The sequence below is a fragment of the Artemia sp. Qi Xiang Cuo genome, chromosome 20, assembly GCF_049724085.1.
Source record: "Artemia sp. Qi Xiang Cuo chromosome 20, ASM4972408v1, whole genome shotgun sequence".
Lineage (NCBI taxonomy): Eukaryota > Metazoa > Arthropoda > Branchiopoda > Anostraca > Artemiidae > Artemia > Artemia sp. Qi Xiang Cuo.
The window spans coordinates 11,834,580-11,855,344 of record NC_142813.1 but is presented as its reverse complement, the minus strand read 5'-3'; the positions used below and the strand labels follow the sequence as shown (position 1 = coordinate 11,855,344).

The 20,765-nt window shown below is 33.8% G+C and overlaps 1 protein-coding gene across 1 annotated transcript in view; it reads left to right on the top strand.

Annotated features, from left to right (window-relative positions):
• Positions 1-523: 523 nt before the first annotated feature.
• LOC148939871 (uncharacterized) overlaps positions 524-20,765 on the top strand; it is a 43,566-nt gene continuing 23,324 nt past the window's right edge. Inside the window, exons 1-2 of the mRNA XM_089105994.1 lie at positions 524-651; positions 18,894-19,071. Coding sequence (XP_088962120.1) covers positions 649-651; positions 18,894-19,071 — 181 coding nt within the window. The 5' untranslated portion in view covers positions 524-648. The remainder of the gene's footprint in view (positions 652-18,893; positions 19,072-20,765) is intronic.

The following is a 20,765-nucleotide window of genomic DNA, read 5'->3' as shown; positions in this document are numbered from 1 at the left end:
TCAGTTACACGGTAGCTCAATTGCACGGTGGTTCAGTTGCACGTTGGTTCAGCTGCATGGTGGTTTAGTTGTAGAGTGGTTCAGTTGCAGTGGGTTCAGTTACGAGGGGGCTTAGTTACATTCAATGTTTGAGAATTCAATGTTTAGAATTCAACGTTTAGCCAAGCGCCTTGTCTAGCGTAGCTAAGCGCCAAATTTTACTTGTGAACGGTCGTTGCCTAGACATTGGATTCTGGCTAGACACGTGTCTAGACAAGGGATTCCAGCTAGACACACTTGTGAACGCCGCTTTAATTAATCTTTTCATATTACAAAAGGCTAGAGCTTTTCGTACAATTCTATTTTATCTCACGTAATATTTTTGTGCCTTCCAACAACAACAACGTACTAAGAGTTTAGGTGGATGCTGTTGTGATCTCTAAACTCTCTGCAATGGAAATCGGTACCAAATATTTCTATTTGTCGTAATTGACTAAAAGTTCTGAAACGCACTTTTAAAGAAGATGTCGATTAAATGTAGATAGTTTTTTTTCTGCTACACTGACCTCAATGAATTTTTTGTAATTATAAGAAAATGCGAGCAAAGCGAAATCCAATAAAGCTATTATGCCACTAGGGTCAGACGCTAGCCTTCATTGAACTAAAGATATGGTAAGCAGGGATCATGGGTATCCTAGGCCTTGTTTTGTTCATAGCTGCCCATAAGAGGGGAAGGGGTGCCAGCCCCCTTCTGGCTGAATGATGCTGCCTTATTTTTATATTTTTGTTTTGACATTTTGGTCAATATATACCAAATCATATTATTGAGTTTCAAATAAAGTGAATACACCATTTGATGCCCTTTTTTATGCTGATTACAAATATAATAAGCATTTCTATCGGAAATGAATGCCAGCCCCCCCCCCCCCTATATAGGCTATACTTAACCTAATCTAACCCTGAATTGGCATATATAGGGGGGGGGCTGAAATTCATTCCCGATAGAAATGATTTTTATATTTGTAATCAGCATAAAAAAAGGCATCAAATAGTGTTTTAACTTTAGTCCTAACTCAATAATATGATTTGGTATATATTGACCAATATTTCTAGGCTATAATATAGCATTAAAAATGCCAATTAGACCAGGTAAGCCCCCCCCCCCTGGAATTCAGCAGGACTCCACCCTTTGACTATTGGGAAAAAATTAGTTTATAAGCTTATATAGAATGGTACTATCCAATCTCCTTATAATGAAAAACATTTTAGTCATCTAGTTAGAAAATTTGGCATATCTGTAGGCTATAGGCTAGGAAAAATCTAAATTGGCCAACTAGTTGACTAATAACTTCTCCCCAGCAAAAATTAATTTTTCCAACTAGTTGACTAATGACTTCTCCCCAGCAACATTTAAATTTGCCAACTAGTTGACAATAAATGTTGCCCCAGCAAAACTTTCTGGTAAATATCAACCAAATCATATTAATTACTTACACATAAATTTAATATACCACTAAATGCCTTTTTTATGCTTATTAAAAATATAGTAACAATTTCTTTCGGAAATGAATTTCCGCCCCCCCCCCTTATATATGACTTTTAAGAGTATATAGTTCTAAATGAGGGGGGTGGGGGGTAAAGTTTAAACGACCTTCCAAGTTACATCACAAAACAAATTTGCCCCCCCCCCCCCTAATGTAGAAATATATACCCTTAGTTGGTATATATAGGGGGGGGGCTGAAATTAATTTCCAATATAAATTAATACTATATTTGTAATCAGCATAAAAAAAGGCATTGAGTGGTATATTCACTTTATATGTAAGTCAATAATATGATTTGGTAGATATTTACCAACTTTCCTTTTCCAAGTAGTTGACTAATAACTTCTCCCCAGCAAAACTTAATTTTGCCAACTAGCTGGAAAGAAACATTGCCCCAGAAACAAATCAATTTTCCAATTAGTTGACTAATAATAGTTATAATTTATTCTGAATTCTATAAAATATGTTAATAATATAGGTTTTTTTTCAATATTAATTATCACTGTTGTTATGGGATACCACCAGATGGCTAATTTGACAGTGTATATATATACAAATCTTTGAATTAGCCAACCAATCAACCAGTATCTTAAGCCTAGGAGTCCAGCTGGACATAGAGAAACATATTAAGAAAACAATTCCTGCTCCATAATATGCAGAATAATCCTAGTTGACACATTTTGTAGGGGGAGAGCCTTTATCTTCACTTCTTTCCTTGTTTTTCTAAGAAATTCATGGATTTTCTAGAACCTATATATTCACAGTATATATACCCCCACCCCCCTAATGCGCAAATTATATACCTAGAATTGCATCCTCAATCTAAATATAACATCCATTTGCATCACAAATTACATTTACTCCCATATTAGCCATGTGGTGGATGTCCATATATTGGGCTTTGAAGCCAGGGAGTTTTTGTTTTAATTCCCAGGATAATTAGTCTTGTACCTGGTCCCAAAAGTGAGATTGAATTTGTCAAAAGCTTGGAGGGTTATTCCTCCTGTCTGTTTAAAGAAAACAGATGCATATTTGAAGTTTTGTTCATTTCTATCTTGCATTTAATGGACATAAATTGTGTATGTTCCTTCATTTATCTGTTTGTTTCTTTTCTGGAGGAATATTTTTGTCTCATTTTTAATTAATTTTTCCAACTTGTTGACTAATAACTTCTCCCTAGCAATACTTAATTTTTCCATCTAGTTGACTAATAACTTATCTGCTACAACACTTAAATTTGCCAACTATTTGACAATAAATGTTGCCCCAGCAAAACTTTCCTTTTCCAACTAGTTGACTAATAACTTCCCCCCTGTAAAACTTAATTTTGCCAACTAGCTGGAAAGAAACATTGCCCCAGAATACAATTCATTTTCCAACTAGTTGACTAGTCACTTCTCCCGAGCAAAACTTTACTTTTCCAACTTGTTGACTAATAACTTCTCCTCAGCAACACTTAATTTTGCCAACTAGCTGGAAACAAACAATGCCCCAGAAAACAATTCATTTTCCAACTAGTTGACTAGCAACTTTTCCCCAGCAATACTTTCTTTATCCAACTAGCTAGAAACAAACTTACCCTATAAACACTTTTGTTAGCCATCTAGTTGGCTAGTAACTTTTCCTCAGATTAATTTCTTAGCTAACAACATGACACAAAGAGAAAACAAAAAACATACTATTCCCAGTCCAACAAAAATTGGCAGTATGTGCTTTTAACAAATGTGCTACAGCTAAGGTGAATCAAACAAACTGAATTCAGGAGTAAACAGTCTTGAAGCCACAGAACTAAGCCTTCTCCTTCTATAAGTGAATATATATATATATATATATATATATATATATATATATATATATATATATATATATATTCACTTATAGAAGGAGAAGGCTTAGTTTTGTGGCTTCAAGACTGTTTACTCCTGAATTCAGTTTTGTTTGATTTACCTTAGCTGTGGTGCATTTGTTAAAAGCACATACTGCCAATTTTTGTTGGACCTGGAACAGTAATTTTTTTGTTTTCTCTTTACATCACGTCATTAGCTAAGAAATTATTCTGACAAAAAGTTACTAGCCAAATAGATGGCTAACAAAAGTGTTTATAGGGTAAGTTTGTTTCTAGCTAGTTGGATAAAGAAAGTATTGCTGGGGAAAAGTTGCTAGTCAACTAGTTAAAAAATAAATTGTTTTCTGGAGCATTGTTTGTTTCCAGCTATTTGGTAAAATTAATTGGTGCTGAGGAGATGCTATTAGCCAACTAATTAGAAAAATTAAATTTTTCTGGGGAGAAGTTACTAGTCAACTAGTTGGAAAATGAATTGTTTTCTGGGGCAATGTTTCTTTTCAGCTAGTTGACAAAATTAAGTTTTACTGGGGAGAAGCTATTAGTCAACTAGTTGGAAAAGGAAAGTTTTGCTGGGGCAACATTTATTGTTAACTAGTTGGCAAATTTAAGTGTTGCTGCAGAGAAGTTATAAGTCAACTAGTTGGAAAAATTAAGTTTTGCTGGGGAGAAGTTATTAGTCAACTAGTTGGAAAAATTAATTACAAATTCTAAAAATGAGACAAAAATGTTCCTCCAGAAAAGAAACAAAGACAGATAAATGAAGGAACATACACAATTTATGTCCATTAAATGCAAGATAGAAATGAACAAAACTTCCAATATGGATCTGTTTTCTTTAAATAGACAGGAGGAATAACCCTCCAAGCTTTGACAAATTCAATCTCACTTTTGGGACCAGGTATAAGACTAATTATCCTGGAAATTAAAACAGAAAATCCCTGGCTTCAAAGCCCAAGATATAACTCAAAATATATCTACCATTAAGAGGGACACAGGGAGAGAGACAGAAGTTGTAACACAATAGTAACAATAGGGACATCCACGTAATGGCTAATATGGGAGTAAGTGTCATTTGTGATGCAAATGGATGTTATATTTAGATTGAGGATGCAATTCTAGGTATATATTTGCACATTAGGGGGTGGGAATATATATACTGTGAATATATAGGTTCTAGAAAATCCATGAATTTCTTAGGAAAACTTGAAAAACAAGGAAAGAAGTGAAGATAAAGGATCTTCCCCTGCAAAATGTGTCAACTAGGATTATTCTGCATATTGTGGAGAAGGAATTATTTTCTTAATATGTTTCCTTATGCCCAGCTGGACTCCTAGGCTTAAAATACTGGTTGGTTGGTTGGCTAATTCAAAGATTTGGTATATATATATATATATATATATATATATATATATATATATATATATATATATATATATATATATATATATATATATATATATATATATATATATATATATACACTGTCAAATTAGCCATCTGATAGTATCCCATAACAATAGTAATAATTAAATTTGAAAAAAAACCTATATTATTAACATATTTTATGCTATTCAGAATAAATTCTAACTATTATTTGTCAACTAATTGGAAAATGAATTGTTTTCTGGGGCAATGTTTCTTTCCAGCTAGTTGGCAAAATTAAAGTTTGCTGGGGAGAAGTTATTAGTCAACTAGTTGGAAAAATAAGTTTTGCACTGTCAAATTAGCCATCTGGTGGTATCCCATAACAATAGTGATAATTAAATTTGAAAAAAACCCTATATTATTAACATATTTTATGCTATTCAGAATAAATTCTAACTATTATTAGTCAGCTAGTTGGAAAAGGAAAGTTTTGCTGGGGTAACATTTACTGTAAACTAGTTGGCAAATTTAATTCTTGTTAGTGAGAAGTCATTATTCAACTAGCTGGAAAAATTAGTTTCTGCTAGGTTGAAGCTATTAGCCTAGTCAAATTGTTGGAAAATTTAGTTCTTTCCTGAACAGGATATGCCAAATTTTCTAACTAGGCGACTAATATTTTTTTAATTATAAGGAGATTGAATAGCACCATTCTATATAAGCCTATAAACTAATTTTTTCCAATAGTCAAAGGGTGGAGTCCCATATGAAATAGCCTGTATGATTTGTGCTTTAGGCTAAGTTTTTAACATACCACTTGATGCCTTTTTCATGCTCTTTCTAAATCTAATAATCACTTTTGCAATTGGTAAAATTCTACTTTAGTTACTTTTGGCTATCTTGGAAAGGGGTTGGGTTAGGAAAATGTAACTTCCAGGGATGGATCTACATGCTAAGGTATGTCCTGGGAAGGTACTTTGAAGTACCTACCTCCACTCTTCGCCCCCCTCTATATAATGGTAAATTACTGCACATTACTAGTTTTTTTAGCTCACATTTCATCCTATATTACTATCATAATTATAAATCACTGCTTACCTTACACAACTTCAGCTTTCAACCTTGTTCATTAAAATATATTCCAAAATCCTATTTTCATTTAACAGTCATTGCTTTAACTTATTTACTATCTAGCTGACATTGCTTATGGAACCTGTTTGTGATGTCACAACTTTGCTTATCATAACCCCTTTAAGAGTAGCATGCAGGTGACGTGGGGTAGAAGACAACTCTGTGTTGATAAGCCATTTAAGCCTTATTAATTAGGGAAAGGATTTGACAAGAGATAGACCAGTAAAAAAATCCACATTGTTTTTAGAGGACAAATTATGTTATGAGAAGATGTTTTTATTTTGAAGCTGTGCTCATGAAGCTTTATAAATATTTCCGAAGCACTAATTGATTCAGCGCTACAAATATCAGAATTGACTTTAGAAGACAAGTTATGTCATGGGAAGATGTTTTTGAAATCCCCCCTCCCAAAAACTCAAAAATTTCTAAAATTCTACTTAATAAGCTTTTTAAATATTTCTAAAGCACTAATAGATAGAGAACTACAAATATCAGAATTGACTCCAGAGGACAAATTATGTTATGGGAAGATGTTTTTTAAATCCCCCTTCCCCCCAAACTAAAAAACAATAATTCCCCCTTCCCCCCAGATAGAGTGCTAAAAACGTCAGAATCGACTTCAGAGGACATGTTATATCACGGGAAGATGTTTTTGAAATCCCCCTTCCCCCCAAACTCAAAACTTTCCAAAATTTTACTTTAGAAGCTTTTTTAAATATTTCTAAAGCGCTATGACATAGAGCACTACAGACATCAGAATCAACTTTAGAGGACAAATTATGTTATGGGAAGATGTTCTTGAAATCCCCCTTCCCCCAAACTCAAAATTCTACTTTAGAAGCTTTTTTAAATATTTCTAAAGCGCTAAGACATAGTGTGAGAAACATCAGAATTGACTTTAGAGAACAATTTATGTCATGGGAAGATTTTTTTGAAATCCCCCTTCCCCCCAAACTCAAAATTTTCTAAAATTCTACTCTAGAAGATTTTTAAATATTTCCAAAGCACTAACAGATAGCGCGCTAAAAATATCAGAATCGACTTTAGAGGCCAAATTAATTCTACAATAATTCCCCCTTCCCCCCAAACTCAAAATTTTTTTGAAATCCCCCTTTGCCCCAAACTCAAAATTTTCCAAAATTCTACTTTAGCAGCTTTTTTAAATATTTCTAAAACGCTAAGACATAGAGCACTACAAACATCAGAATTGACTCTAGAGGACAAGTTATGTCATGGGAAGATGTTTTTAAATCCTCCTTCCCCCCAAACTCAAAATTTTACTTAAGAAGCTTTTTTAAATATCTCCAAGGCGCTAAGACATAGAGCGCTACAAACATCAGAATCAACTTTAGAGAACAAATTATGTTATGGGAATGTGTTCTTAAAATCCCCCTTCCCCCCAAACTCAAAATTTTCCAAAATTCTACTTTAGAATCTTTTTTTAAATATTTCTAAAGCACTAAGACATAGAGCACTACAAACATCAGAATTGACTTTAGAGGACAATTTATGTCATGGGAAGATGTTTTTGAAATCCCACTTTGCCCCAAACTCAAAATTTTCCAAAATCCTACTTTAGAAGCTTTTTAAATATTTCTAAAGCACTAATACAGAGTGCTACAAACATCAGAATCAACTTTAGAGGACAAGTTATGTCATGGGAATATGTTTTTGAAATCCCCCTTCCCCCCAAACTCAAAATTTTCAAAAATTCTACTTTAGAAGGTTTTAAAATATATCTAAAGCACTAATAGATAGAGTGCTAAAAACATCAGAATCGACTTCAGACGACACATTATATCACGGGAAGAGGTTTTTAAAATCCCCCTTCCCCCCAAACTCAAAATTTCCTAAAATTCTACTTTAGAAGCTTTTTAAATATTTCTAAGGCACTTATTGATAGAGTGCTACAAAACATCTTCCCATGACATAAATTGTCCTCTAAAGTTGATTCTGATGTTTTTAGTGCTCTATGTCTTAGCGCTTTAAGAATATTTAAAAAGCTTCTAAAGTAGAATTTTGGAAAATTTTGAGTTTTTTGGCAAAGGGGGATTTCAGAAACATCTCCCCATGACATAACTTGTCCTCTAAAGTTGATTCTGATGTTTGTAGCACTCTATGTCTTAGTGCTTTATAAATATTAATATTTCAAAAGTGCTTTAGAAATATTTAAAAAGCTTCTAAAGTAGAATTTTGGAAAATTTTGAGTTTGGGGCAAAGGGGATTTCAAAAAAAATTTTGAGTGTGGGGGGAAGGGGGAATTATTGTAGAATTAATTTGGCCTCTAAAGTCGATTCTGATGTTTTTATCACACTATCTATTAGTGCTTTGGAAATATTCAAAAAACTTCTAGAGCAGAATTTTAGAAAATTTTGAGTTTGAGGGGAGGGGGGAATTCAAAAACATCTTCCCATGACATAACTTGTCTTCTAAAGTCGATTCTGATGTTTTTAGCGCACTATCTATTAGTGCTTTGGAAATATTTGAAAAACTTCTAGAGCAGAGTTTTAGAAAATTTTGAGTTTGGGGGGAAGGGGGATTTCAAAAACATCTTCCCATGACATAACTTGTCCTCCAAAGTCGATTCTGATCTTTGTAGCACTTTATGTCTTAGTGCTTTGTTTTAAAAACATCTTCCCATGACATAAATTGTCCTCTAAAGTCGATTCTGATGTTTGTAGCGCTCTATGTCTTAGCGCTTTATAAATATTTAAAAAGCTTCTAAAGTAGAATTTTGGAAAATTTTGAGTTTGGGGGGAAGGGGGATTTCAAGATCATCTTCCCATAATATAATTTGTCCTCTAAAGATGATTTTGATGTTTGTAACGCTCTATGTCTACGCTTTAGAAATATTTAATAAAGCTTCTAAAGTAGAATTTTGGAAATTTTTTTATTTTGGGGCAAAGGGGGATTTCAAAAACATCTTCCAATAACATAATTTGTCCTCTGAAGTCGATTCTGATATTTGTAGCGCGTTATCTATTAGTGCTTTAGAAATATTTAAAAAAAAACTTCTTAAGTAGAATTTTAGACATTTTTGAGTTTTGGGGAGGGGGGATTTCAAAAACATCTTACCTTGACATAACTTGTCTTCTAAATTCAATTCTGATGTTTGTAGCCCTCTATCAATTAGTGCTTTATAAATATTTAAAAGGCTTCTAAAGTAGAATTTTAGAAAATTTCGAGTTTGGGGGAAGGGGGATTTTAAAAAACTCTTCCCGTGATATAACGTGTCCTCTGAAGTCGATTCTGATGCTTTTAGCACTCTATCTATTAGTGCTTTAGAAATATTTTAAAAGATCATAAAGTAGAATTTTTGAAAATTTTTAGTTTGGGGGGAAGGGGGATTTCAAAAACATTTTCCCATGACATAACTTGTCCTCTAAAGTCGATTCTGATGTTTGTAGCACTCTATGTCTTAGTGCTTTAGAAATATTTAAAAAACTTCTAAAGTAGAATTTTGGAAATTTTTGAGTTTGGGGCAAAGGAGGATTTCAAAAACATCTTCTCATGACATAAATTGTCCTCTAAAGTCGATTCTGATGTTTGTAGTGCTCTATGTCTTAGCGCTTTACAAATGTTTAAAAAAGCTTCTAAGTAGAATTTTGGAAAATTTTCAGTTTGGGGCAAAGGGGGATTTCAAAAACATCTTCCCATGACATAAATTGTCCTCTAAAGTCGATTCTGATGTTTGTAGCGCTCTATGTCTTGGTGCTTTAGAAATATTTTAAAAAGCTTCTAAAGTAGAATTTTGGAAAATTTTGAGTTTGGGGCAAAGGGGATTTCAAAAAAATTTTGAGTTTGGGGCAAAGGGGATTTAAAAAAAAATTGAGTTTGGGGGGAAGGGGGAATTATTATAGAATTAATTTAAACTCTAAAGTTGATTCTGATGTTTTTAGCGCGCTATCTATTAGTGCTTTGGAAATATTGAAAAAGCTTCTAGAGTAGAATTTTAGAAAATTTTGAGTTTGGGGGGAAGGGGGATTTCAAAAACATCTCCCCATGACATAACTTGTCCTCTAAAGTCAATTCTGATGTTTGTAGTGCTCTATGTCTTAGTGCTTTAGAAATATTTAAAAAAAACTTCTAAAGTAGAATTTTGGAAAATTTTGAGTTAGGGGGAGGGGGGATTTTAAAAACCTCTTCCCGTTATATAACGTGTCCTCTGAAGTCCATTCTGATGCTTTTAGCACTCTATCTATTAGTGCTTTAGAAATATTTTAAAAGCTTATAAAGTAGAATTTTAGAAAATTTTACGTTTGGGGGGAAGGGGGATTTCAAAAACATCTCCCCATGACATAACTTGTCCTCTAAAGTCAATTCTCATGTTTGTAGTGCTCTATGTCTTAGTGCTTTAGAAATATTTAAAAAAAACTTCTAAAGTAGAATTTTGGAAAATTTTGAGTTTGGGGCAAAGGGGATTTTAAAAACCTCTTCCCGTGATATAACGTGTCCTCTGAAGTCGATTCTGATGCTTTTAGCACCCTATCTATTAGTATTTTAGAAATATTTTAAAAGCTTATAAAGTATAATTTTTGAAAATTTTGAGTTTGGGGGGAAGGGGGATTTCAAAAACATCTTCCCATGACATAAACTGTCCTCTAAAGTCGATTCTGATGTTTGCAGCGCTCTATGTCTTGGTGCTTTCGAAATATTTAAAAAAGGTTCTAAAGTAGAATTTTGGAAAATTTTGAGTTTGAGGCAAAGGGGATTTCAAAAAAAATTTGAGTTTGGGGCAAAGGGGATTTCAAAAAAATTTTGAGTTTGGGGGGAAAGGGGAATTATTATAGAATTAATTTGGCCTCTAAAGTTGATTCTGATGTTTTTAGCGCGCTATCTATTAGTGCTTTAGAAACATTGAAAAAGCTTCTAGAGCAGAATTTTAGAAAATTTTGAGTTTGGGGGGAAGGGGGATTTCAAAAAAATCTCCCCATGACATAACTTGTCCTCTAAAGTCGATTCTGATGTTTGTAGTGCTCTATGTCTTAGCGCTTTAGAAATATTAAAAAAAAAACTTCTTAAGTAGAATTTTGGAAAATTTTGAGTTTGGGCAGAAGGGGATTTTAAAAACCTCTTCCCGTGATATAACGTGTCCTCTGAAGTCGATTCTGATGCTTTTAGCACTCTATCTATTAGTGCTTTAGAAATATTTTAAAAGCTTCTAAAGTAGAATTTTTGAACATTTTGAGTTTGGGGGGAAGGGGGATTTCAAAAACATCTTCCCATGACATAAATTGACCTCTAAAGTCGATTCTGATGTTTGTAGTGCTCTATGTCTTGGTGCTTTAGAAATATTTAAAAAAGCTTCTAAAGTAGAATCTTGGAAAATTTTGAGTTTGGGGGAAAGGGGATTTAAAAAAAATTTGAGTTTGGGGCAAAGGGGATTTCAAAAAAATTTTGAGTTTGGGGGGAAGGGGGAATTATTATAGAATTAATTTGGCCTCTAAAGTTGATTCTGATGTTTTTAGCGCGCTATCTATTTGTGCTTTGGAAATATTGAAAAAGCTTCTAGAGCAGAATTTTAGAAAATTTTGAGTTTGGGGGGAAGGGGGATTTCAAAAACATCTCCCCATGAAATAACTTGTCCTCTAAGTCGATTCTGATGTTTGTAGCGCTCTATGTCTTAGCGCTTTAGAAATATTTAAAAAAAACTTCTAAAGTAGAATTTTGGAAAATTTTGAGTTTGGGGAGAAGGGGGATTTTAAAAACCTCTTCCCGTGATATAACGTGTCCTCTGAAGTCGATTCTGATGCTTTTAGCACTCTATCTATTAATGCTTTATAAATATTTAAAAAGCCTCAAAAGTAGGATTTTTGGACTTTTTGAGTTTGGTGCGAAGGGTGATTTCAAAAAATATCTTCACATGAAACAACTTTTTATCTAAATTCAATTTTGATATTTGTAGCGCTCTATCAATTATTGCTTTAGAACTATTTAAAAGCTTCTAAAGTAGAATTTTAGAAAATTTTGAGTTTGGGGGGAAGGGGGATTTTAAAAACCTCTTCCCGTGATATAACGTGTCCTCTGAAGTCGATTCTAACGTTTTTAGCACTCTATCTTGGGGAAAGGGGGAATTATTGTAGAATTATAGTGCTTTAGAAATATTGATATTTAAAAAGTGCTTTAGAAATATTTAAAAAGCTTCTAAAGTAGAATTTTGGAAAATTTTGAGTTTGGGGCAAAGGGGGATTTCAAAAACATCTTCCCATGACATAAATTGTCCTCTAAAGTCAATTCTGATGTTTGTAGTGCTCTATGACTTACTGCTTTAGTAATTTTTAAAAAAGCTTGTAAAGTAGAATTTCGGAAAATTTTGAGTTTGGGGCAAAGGGGGATTTCAAAAACATCTTCCCATGACATAAATTGTCCTTTAAAGTCGATTCTGATGTTTGTAGCGCTCTATGTCTTGGCGCTTTAGAAATATTTAAAAAAAAGCTTCTAAAGTAAAATTTTGGAAAATTATGAGTTTGGGGCAAAGGGGGATTTAGAAAAAATTTTGAGTTTGGGGGGAAGTGGGAACTATTGTGGAACTAATTTTGCCTCTAAAGTCGATTCTGATGTTTTTAATGTGCTATCTATTATTGCTTTGGACATATTTAAAAAGATTCTAGAGTAGAATTTTAGAAAATTTGTGAGTTTGGGGGGAAGGGGGATTTCAAAAACATCTTCCCATGACATAACTTTTTCTCCAAAGTCGATTCTGATGTTTGTAGTGCTCTATGTCTTAGTGCTTTAGAAATATTTAAAAAGCTTCTAAAGTAGAATTTTGGAAATTTTTGAGTTTGGGGCAAAGGGGGATTCCAAAAACATCTTCCCATGACATAACTTGTCCTCCAAAGTCGATTCTGATGTTTGTAGCGCTCTATGTCATAGTGCTTTAGAAATATTTAAAAAGCTTCTTAAGTAGAATTTTAGAAATTTTTGAGTTTTGGGGAGGGGGGATTTCAAAAACTTCTTCCCATGACATAACGTGTCTTCTAAAGTTGATTCTGATGTTTTTAGCGCTCTATCAATTAGTGCTTCAGAGATAGTTAAAAAGCTTCATGAGCGCATGGACCTATAAAAATAAAAACATCTTCTCATAACATAATTTGTCCTCTAAAAACAATTTGGATTTTTTTACTGGTCTATCTCTTGTCAAATCCTTTCCCTAATTAATAAAGTTTAAATGGCTTATCAACACAGAGTTGTCTTCTACCCCATGGCACGTGCATGCTACTGTCAAAGGGGTTATGATAAGCAAAGTTGTGACATCACAAACAGGTTCCATAAGCAATGTCAGCTAGATAGTAAATAAGTTAAAGTGATGACTGTTAAATGAAAATAGGATTTTGGAATATATTTTGAAGAACAAGGTTAAAAGCTGAAGTTGTGTAAGGTAAGCAGTGATTTATAATTATTATTGTAATATAGGATGAAATGTGAGCTAAAAAAACTAGTAATGTGCAGTAATTTACCATTATATAGAGGGGGGAGGAGTGGAGGTAGGTACTTCAAAGTACCTTCCCGGACATACCTCAGCATGTAGATCCATCCCTGAAAGTTTCATTTTCCTAACCCAACCCCTTTCCAAGATAGCCAAAAGTAACTAAAGTAGAATTTTACCTTGCAATTTTGTAGGTATAACAATCTAGTTATAACCAATACAGTGTTTGGTCATAAAATGGCTCACAAGTTAACATGGTATTCACGTGATGGTAAGACAGCAAACCTTATTGATTATATTATAGTAAACCGGAGACTGGCAGGATCAATACAAGATACTAGGGTATATAGGAGTGCTGTTATTGATGTTAAAAGTCAAGATCACCATCTAGTAGTGTCAAGGGTTAATTTAAAAGCTGAAATATTGGAAGGGTAACTACCTCCCGGGAAGTTATGATGTTGGTAGACTCCAGGATGAGCATTTGAGAGAAACTTTCAGGGACAGTTGAATACTAAACTTCAGAGTTTAAAATTTGATAATGTGGAAGATGGTTAGAATAATTTTAGAAAAATAAGTTGTGAAGTTGCTGAAGGTGTCTTAGGGAAGAAGGCTAGAACTGCAGCTAAGAATATTAGTTAAAAAGCTATATGTTTAATAGAAAGGAGATAGGACTTGTACAAGAATTATTTGAGTGATAGATGAGTGACAAAAGAATGTAAAGAAAGTGGAGAAAGCTTTAAAATATGAATTAAGGGAGTGTGAAGTGGAGGCCATGGATAAAATTACCGAGGATCTGGAAGATGCAGCTAGACGATATAACGGGAACATATTGCAGTGGCATTTTATCAAATTTAGAGATAGTGGTCAATCCGGACCTGGCCTAATTAAAGAGAGGAATGGGGCCACAATTACTGATAAGGAAAAAATAAAAGAGAGATGGGCTGAATATTTTGAGAATTTGCTTAACCGACATAGAGTTGCAGAAAAATATATAGAGGAAAATAAAAAAGTTTGTGATACCTTGGATTTGAAGGAAGATTTGTTTTTTGTGGGGAGGAATTATCAACAGTACTAAAAGGATTAAAAAATAATAAGGCTCCAAGTGCTGAGTAGATGGTAAATGAGTTTCTTAAAAATGATGGCTATGAAGCTTAGAAATAAGTTACTGAAGATTATGAATGTGATTTTTGAAAAAAGAGAAGTACCTAACGATTTTAGGAAAACCTTAATTAAGCCACTTTATAAGAAAGGTGATAAAAAGTGAGTGTGGTAATTATCGAGGCATTAGTCTGGTCTCTGTAGGTAGTAAATTACTTAGTAATATGATAATTTTTAGACTGAGAGATGCCGTATACAAAGTTTTAAGAGAAAAGCAGTGCGGTTTTAGAAAAGGTAGATGATGTGTCGACCAAATTTTCACTCTTAGGCTAATAATTGAGAAGTGCCTGAGTTTTTAAACACCTTTGGTCCTCAGTTTCATAGATTATGAGCAAGCGTTTGATTCTGTTGATAGATGAGCTTTAGTAAAGGTTTTATCCTTGTATGGTATACCAGACAAATACATTAAAGGGATTAGTGTTTTTTACGAGAATAACACTGCTGTGGTTAAGGTAGGAAATGAGGTTAGCAGTTGGTTTTGTATTAAATCAGGAGTTAAGCAGGGTTGTGTTTTATCTCCCTTTGTATGGATTATTTTGATGGATTTGTCTTAAGAAGCACAGGAAAGGCAATGGGAGACCACGGAATCAAATTGGGAGGAAAAAGTCTCCTGGGCTTGAATTAGGCTGATGATTTAAGCATCCTAGATGAAAGTGTGAGCAAAATGAATGAAGTTTTATAGGTTTTGCGAGTTCAGGGTGCAAGAATTGGTTTGAAAATTAATGTTAGGAAGACTAAGTCACTAAGGCTAGGAATAAGTGAAGATGAAAAGGTGATGTTGGGTAATCAAAAGATATATCAGGTGGGCAGCTTCACTTACGTTGGTAATATTATTAGTAGATGGTGGGAGCAGTGAAAATGTTAAATATAGAATAGCCAAGGCTCAGGGTTTTTTTTTTTTTTTCACAGTTAAAAACAGTCTGGAAGAATAGGAAGATAAGTCTGCAAACCAAGAATAGAATATTAGAAGCTACAGTGATGACAGTGGTCAAATATGGCTCTAAAGCATGGACGCTCCAAAAAGCGGATGAAGATTTGCTAGATGTTTTCCAGAGAAATTGCTTAAAGATTGTTCTGGGTACCCGGCTGACTGACTGTATTTCAAACAAAAGGCTATACGAAAAATGTGGTTCAATACGGCTCTCTAGGGCTATAATGAAAGAAAGGTTGAGGTGGCTAGGGCACGTTGTGTGGATGAAGGATGACAGATTGCCAAAGATTGTTCTTTTTGGCCAACTATCTTGGGCTAAACGGAAAGCAGGTCGTCCCCGTTTGGGGTGGGAGGACGTCATAAAGAAAGATTTAAAGAAAATGGGAACATCTTGGGTGGGTGTAAAAAGGGAGGCTTTGAATAGATTGGGGTGGAGGAGGAGCGTGCGTAGCTGTGTTGACCTCAAGCAGCTTGGTGCTGCGGTGAGTTGTTAGTAGTAGTAGTAGTAGTTTGCTACAAATGAATTTTACCCCCACCCATATATATACCAATTCAGGGTATATATTTACCAATTAGGGGAGGAGGGTTGGCAGTAAAGTTAAAACTTATCTCTCATTTGCAGCAGAAAGAAATTTTACCCCCCTCCCCCCCTAATGTGCAAATATATACCCTGAATTGGTATATGTAAGTCACTTTTTTTTCTTGTTTTTTAGAATAACAACATTTATAGACATGTTTTCTTTTACTTTGAAATTTTTGTAATGACCATGAAATGAAAACAGTATGAGATGGCACTCTGCATTAACTATGCTTCAAACTTTTGGTTTTCTTTTTGAAGATTTTTGAAGTGTTGCAATTCCTTGTCAAAATATATACAAATATTTTTGCAATTACCAGTTTCTTGCTCTTTAAGCAATTTATTTTAAACTTTGCCATGCATGAAAACCTTCAAATTTTCCAGACAAGTGTGACAACATCATTGCAACACTGTATAAAAATGACATCACTCACATAATTTTTTCTTCTAAAATTAAGGCTCTTAACAAATAATCTTAAACTTCTGACCTGTCTAGATTGTTTTTTAGGCCAGAATATCCAGACTGCCAATTTCTCCCAAAAAATATGGAGCGATTTTCAAGAAAAAATAAATTAATTAATGCATAAATATGTAATTATTGCTCACTTATAAAAATAGTATATATATATATATATATATATATATATATATATATATATATATATATATATATATATATATATATGTGTGTGTGTGTGTGTGTTGAAACATAGAATTCTGATTTTGTTTGTTTAATAGTACAAAAAAAAAAAACATTTGCATAATTTGCATCCCAATTTTGATTAGGTTTGGTTAGAACTAAGCTTTAGAAAGGGCCCTAACTTTGGTTAGAGCCATAGTTTGGTCACCCAATATTTGTTGAGACTGGCTTTGAAGCTGTCAACAGTTGGTGAACACACTGACATCTTGCTTATGCCATTCACCAGGCTTATGATACAGTTGGTTCCTTGTTCTTGTTGTTCCTTATAAAGAACCTTTTTATTGTTATTGAAATCTCTAACAAAATAATTAGTATTCATGTTAATTAGTATTAATAAATTTATAATGTATAGTAAATAAAAAAAAGTTTCTGGTCCATTGGCTTAGAGGGTTCATTTATATTGTTGAGTTCTTTAACATTGCCTAAATGTACATTGAATTTTTAATGAAAATGATAAAAAAAAATTTACAAAGATCCCCTTTTTATTACAAAAATCCAAAACTTATGTATGTTTTTCACTGCATAATAAAAGTACATATTCATATTTTAATGTATAGTAAATAAAAAAAGTTTCTGGTCCATTGACTTAGAGGGTTCATTCAAAGTGTTGAGTTCTTTAACTTTGCCTAAATGTACATAAAGTGGCATGAAGATCCCAAACTTTTATATGTTTTTCACTACCTAATAAAAGTACCTATCCCTATTTGAACTCATATATATATATATATATATATATATATATATATATATATATATATATATATATATATATATATATATATATATATATATATATATATATATATATATATATATATATATATATGCGAGGGGTATTCAAAAAGTTTGTAGAACTGCATACAAAACTTTATTTCATAAAAACAAAACCATCACTACTTTTCAATATAGTCTCCCCTAACTTCAACACACTTAGACCACCGATTCTCAAGTGCCGCAATTCCAGCATGGAATAAGTCTTGTGACTGAGAATTGAACCACTGATCCACGGCAGATATCAGCTCCTCATTGTCATCAAAACGCTTTCCACGAAGGTCAGACTTCATGGCACAAAACAGGTGGAAGTCGCTTGGGGCCAGATCCGGGGGGCCAGATCCGGACTGTAGGTTGGGTGAGCCAACTGTTTGAAGCCCATCTGATTGATTGTGGCTTGTGCCACGCGGCTCTTGTGCACCAGCGCATTGTCATGAAGAAGGAGAACACCACAAGTCAGCATTCCTTGCCTCTTTGTCTTGATTGTCTGGCGCAACTTAGCCATCAGATCCAAGTAATAGGCACCAGTGCTGGTAGACCTTCTGGGCAAGTAGTCGATTAGCAGGAGACCTTTTGAATCCCAGAAGACTGATGCCATCACCTTGCCTGCAGAGGACTGGGTCTGAAACTTCCTTGGAGGCAGCGAGTCACTGTGTTTCCACTGCATGCAGGCGATCTTGCTCTCAGGGTCCCAGTGGTGTACCCAGGTCTCGTCTCCAGTTACAAGTCGCAAATGGAAGTCTTCTGGGTATCGCCTGTAGAGCTCAAGAAGTTATGAACTGAGCTGTATCTGCTGCTGTCGATCTTGAACTTGAAGATTTCGAGGCACCCATCTGGCAGACACTTTGGAGAAATGAAGATGGTCGTGAAGAATGTTGAAAACGCTCCCTTCAGAAATGCCAACTTCGGTTGCAACTTCTTTTACCTTTAAACGACGATCAGCCATCACAAGGTCTTCCACACGCCGGATGACCTCCGGGGTCGTCACTTCCTAAGGTTGACCGGACCTTGGGTCGTCTTCCAGGGATTGACGGCCCTGCTTGAACTCTGCGGCCTATTTGGTGACCATGGAATGCTTCGGAGCATCTTGCTGGTACACCTTGGCCAATGGATCTGTGATTTCTAAAGCCAAAGTACCTTCTTTGTCAAGGAATTTGATCACTGCTCTGTACTCGATCAGTGAAGAATCCATTTCTACAGTGATTCAATGACTTTGGAGTCTTCTTATACTTGAAAGGACAAAGCAAAATGAACAGTTTTCAGGCTATGAATATTATTTACCTATATAAGCATGCATGCAGGGTTAGAACTTATTTCGTCATTTCTAAGTGTTCTGTTCTATGAACTTATTGAACGTCCCTCGTATATATATATATATATATATATATATATATATATATATGTATATATAGCTATATATGTTTTTATGTATGTTTTTATTTTACTAAACATTGGTTTTTCTCAATAGAGTTTGGCTGTGGTAATTGAACTTGGTCATAGATCTATCCTGAAAAGTGAAGTTAGTCAAAATGGAATGACTCATGATTGGGAAGTCTATGTTCGTGGAAAAGATGATGCGCCAATTGAAAAGTTCATTGAAAAGGTTGTGTTTAACCTTCATAAGGATTTTCCCAATCCAATAAGGAGTAAGTTTCCCTTTTACATTTATGTTGAACTTATATTTATATATTTATGTCTATTTTACATTTATGTTGAACTTACATTTATATTTCTATGTCCCTTTTACATTTATGTTGAACTTATATTTATATATTTATGTCCCTTTTACATTTATGTTGAACTTATATTTATATATTTATGTCCCTTTTACGTTTATGATGAACTTATATTTATGTACTTATTTCCCTTTTATATTTATGTTGAACTTATATTTATATATTTATGTCCCTTTTACATTTATGTTGAACTTGTATTTATATATTTATGTCCCTTTTAAATTTATTCGGTATTTTAGTACTGCCTTTAAGTTTTTTAATGAAAAAGAACCATATATTTTTCATTCTAAATTAAAACCGAAATTCAAACTGAAAAGAACTCAAAACTTCATTTTGAGGCATGCAAAATGGTGCATCCAAAGGCGAGGAAAATGGGTAGGTTTCAAGGTTTGCATCCCCCACCCAGAATATTTCTTTGACTCATTAATTGGCCGTAAAAATACCGGTAAAGAGACTATTTCTTCTAGAAACTTAAATATATTTTCCGACTTACCAATTTGCCTTAAAAATGCAAGTAATAAATGTAAAATGGGTAGGTTACAAGGTTTGCGCCCCCCCACCCAGAATATTTCTTCAACTCATTAATTGGCTGTAAAAATACGGCCAATTAAACAAGATTAAAACATTGATTAAAATCAATGGAACCCTGGCTCTTCTTAATCTCAGAAATGCTTTCAGTAGGTGCTAGACCCCCCCCCCCCCCCCTGATCCTCATCCAATAATAATAACTGTATTTTCTTGTAAAATCCGATAAAACGGAAATAATTTTGTTGGTTATCTGTTTGTCATTTATTAGGTCAGAAAAAATACCGTCATAGGGGGGGAGGGACATCGGAAAAAAACTGAAAAAAGGTACTATAAATTTTTTCAGGCTCTTGTCATTTGTTTGAAAATTGTTATGCTCTTCTTTATTGTTAATGCACATAATCAAATTTTTAGTGGATCACACAATGTGTTGTGAGATGGGGAGGGGGACTGGCGTTTCAACTGTTTTTGGCACCATCTGTTGACTCTGGATATAGGCCAATGATAAATTTAATTTTTAGTGATTTTTTGTATTAATTCTATTGTGTTTCTACCTTACTTATGATTTGGACCAAACATTTTTGTTCATGTCAGCTTATGAGTTATATACCAAATCAGAATATCCCTTCTCTCAAATACACTTTTGTTGGTTTTGACTTGAAAATGCAGTGTTATTTCACACCTGCTCATGGGTGGACAGGGAAATTGGTCTGAAGCTTGGCTACTTCAAAAACACATAATATATATGTTTTTTGTAGACCCAAAAGCAGATTGTTGTGAAGTAAAGAGAAGTGGGGTTGTGGAAGAGCCTGGGATGAAGAATTTCAATTTACATGTGGATTATTGTACTGTGAAAACACTTTCGTTTTCTCTGTTGTAGTTAGCCTACACATTGTCAAAACTTTGAGGGTTAAAAACTTTCCTTTTTTTCTTGTAAGGAAGGGGTGCTTTGGCTTTTATTAGAACTATCTATATGCTTTGGATTCGGTTCAGTTCTTAATTTAATTTTCATTTCCTTTTTTATTAAGGTTTATGTTTCCTGTGCAATTTTAAGATGTTATTTTTAGCTTTCTTATGGT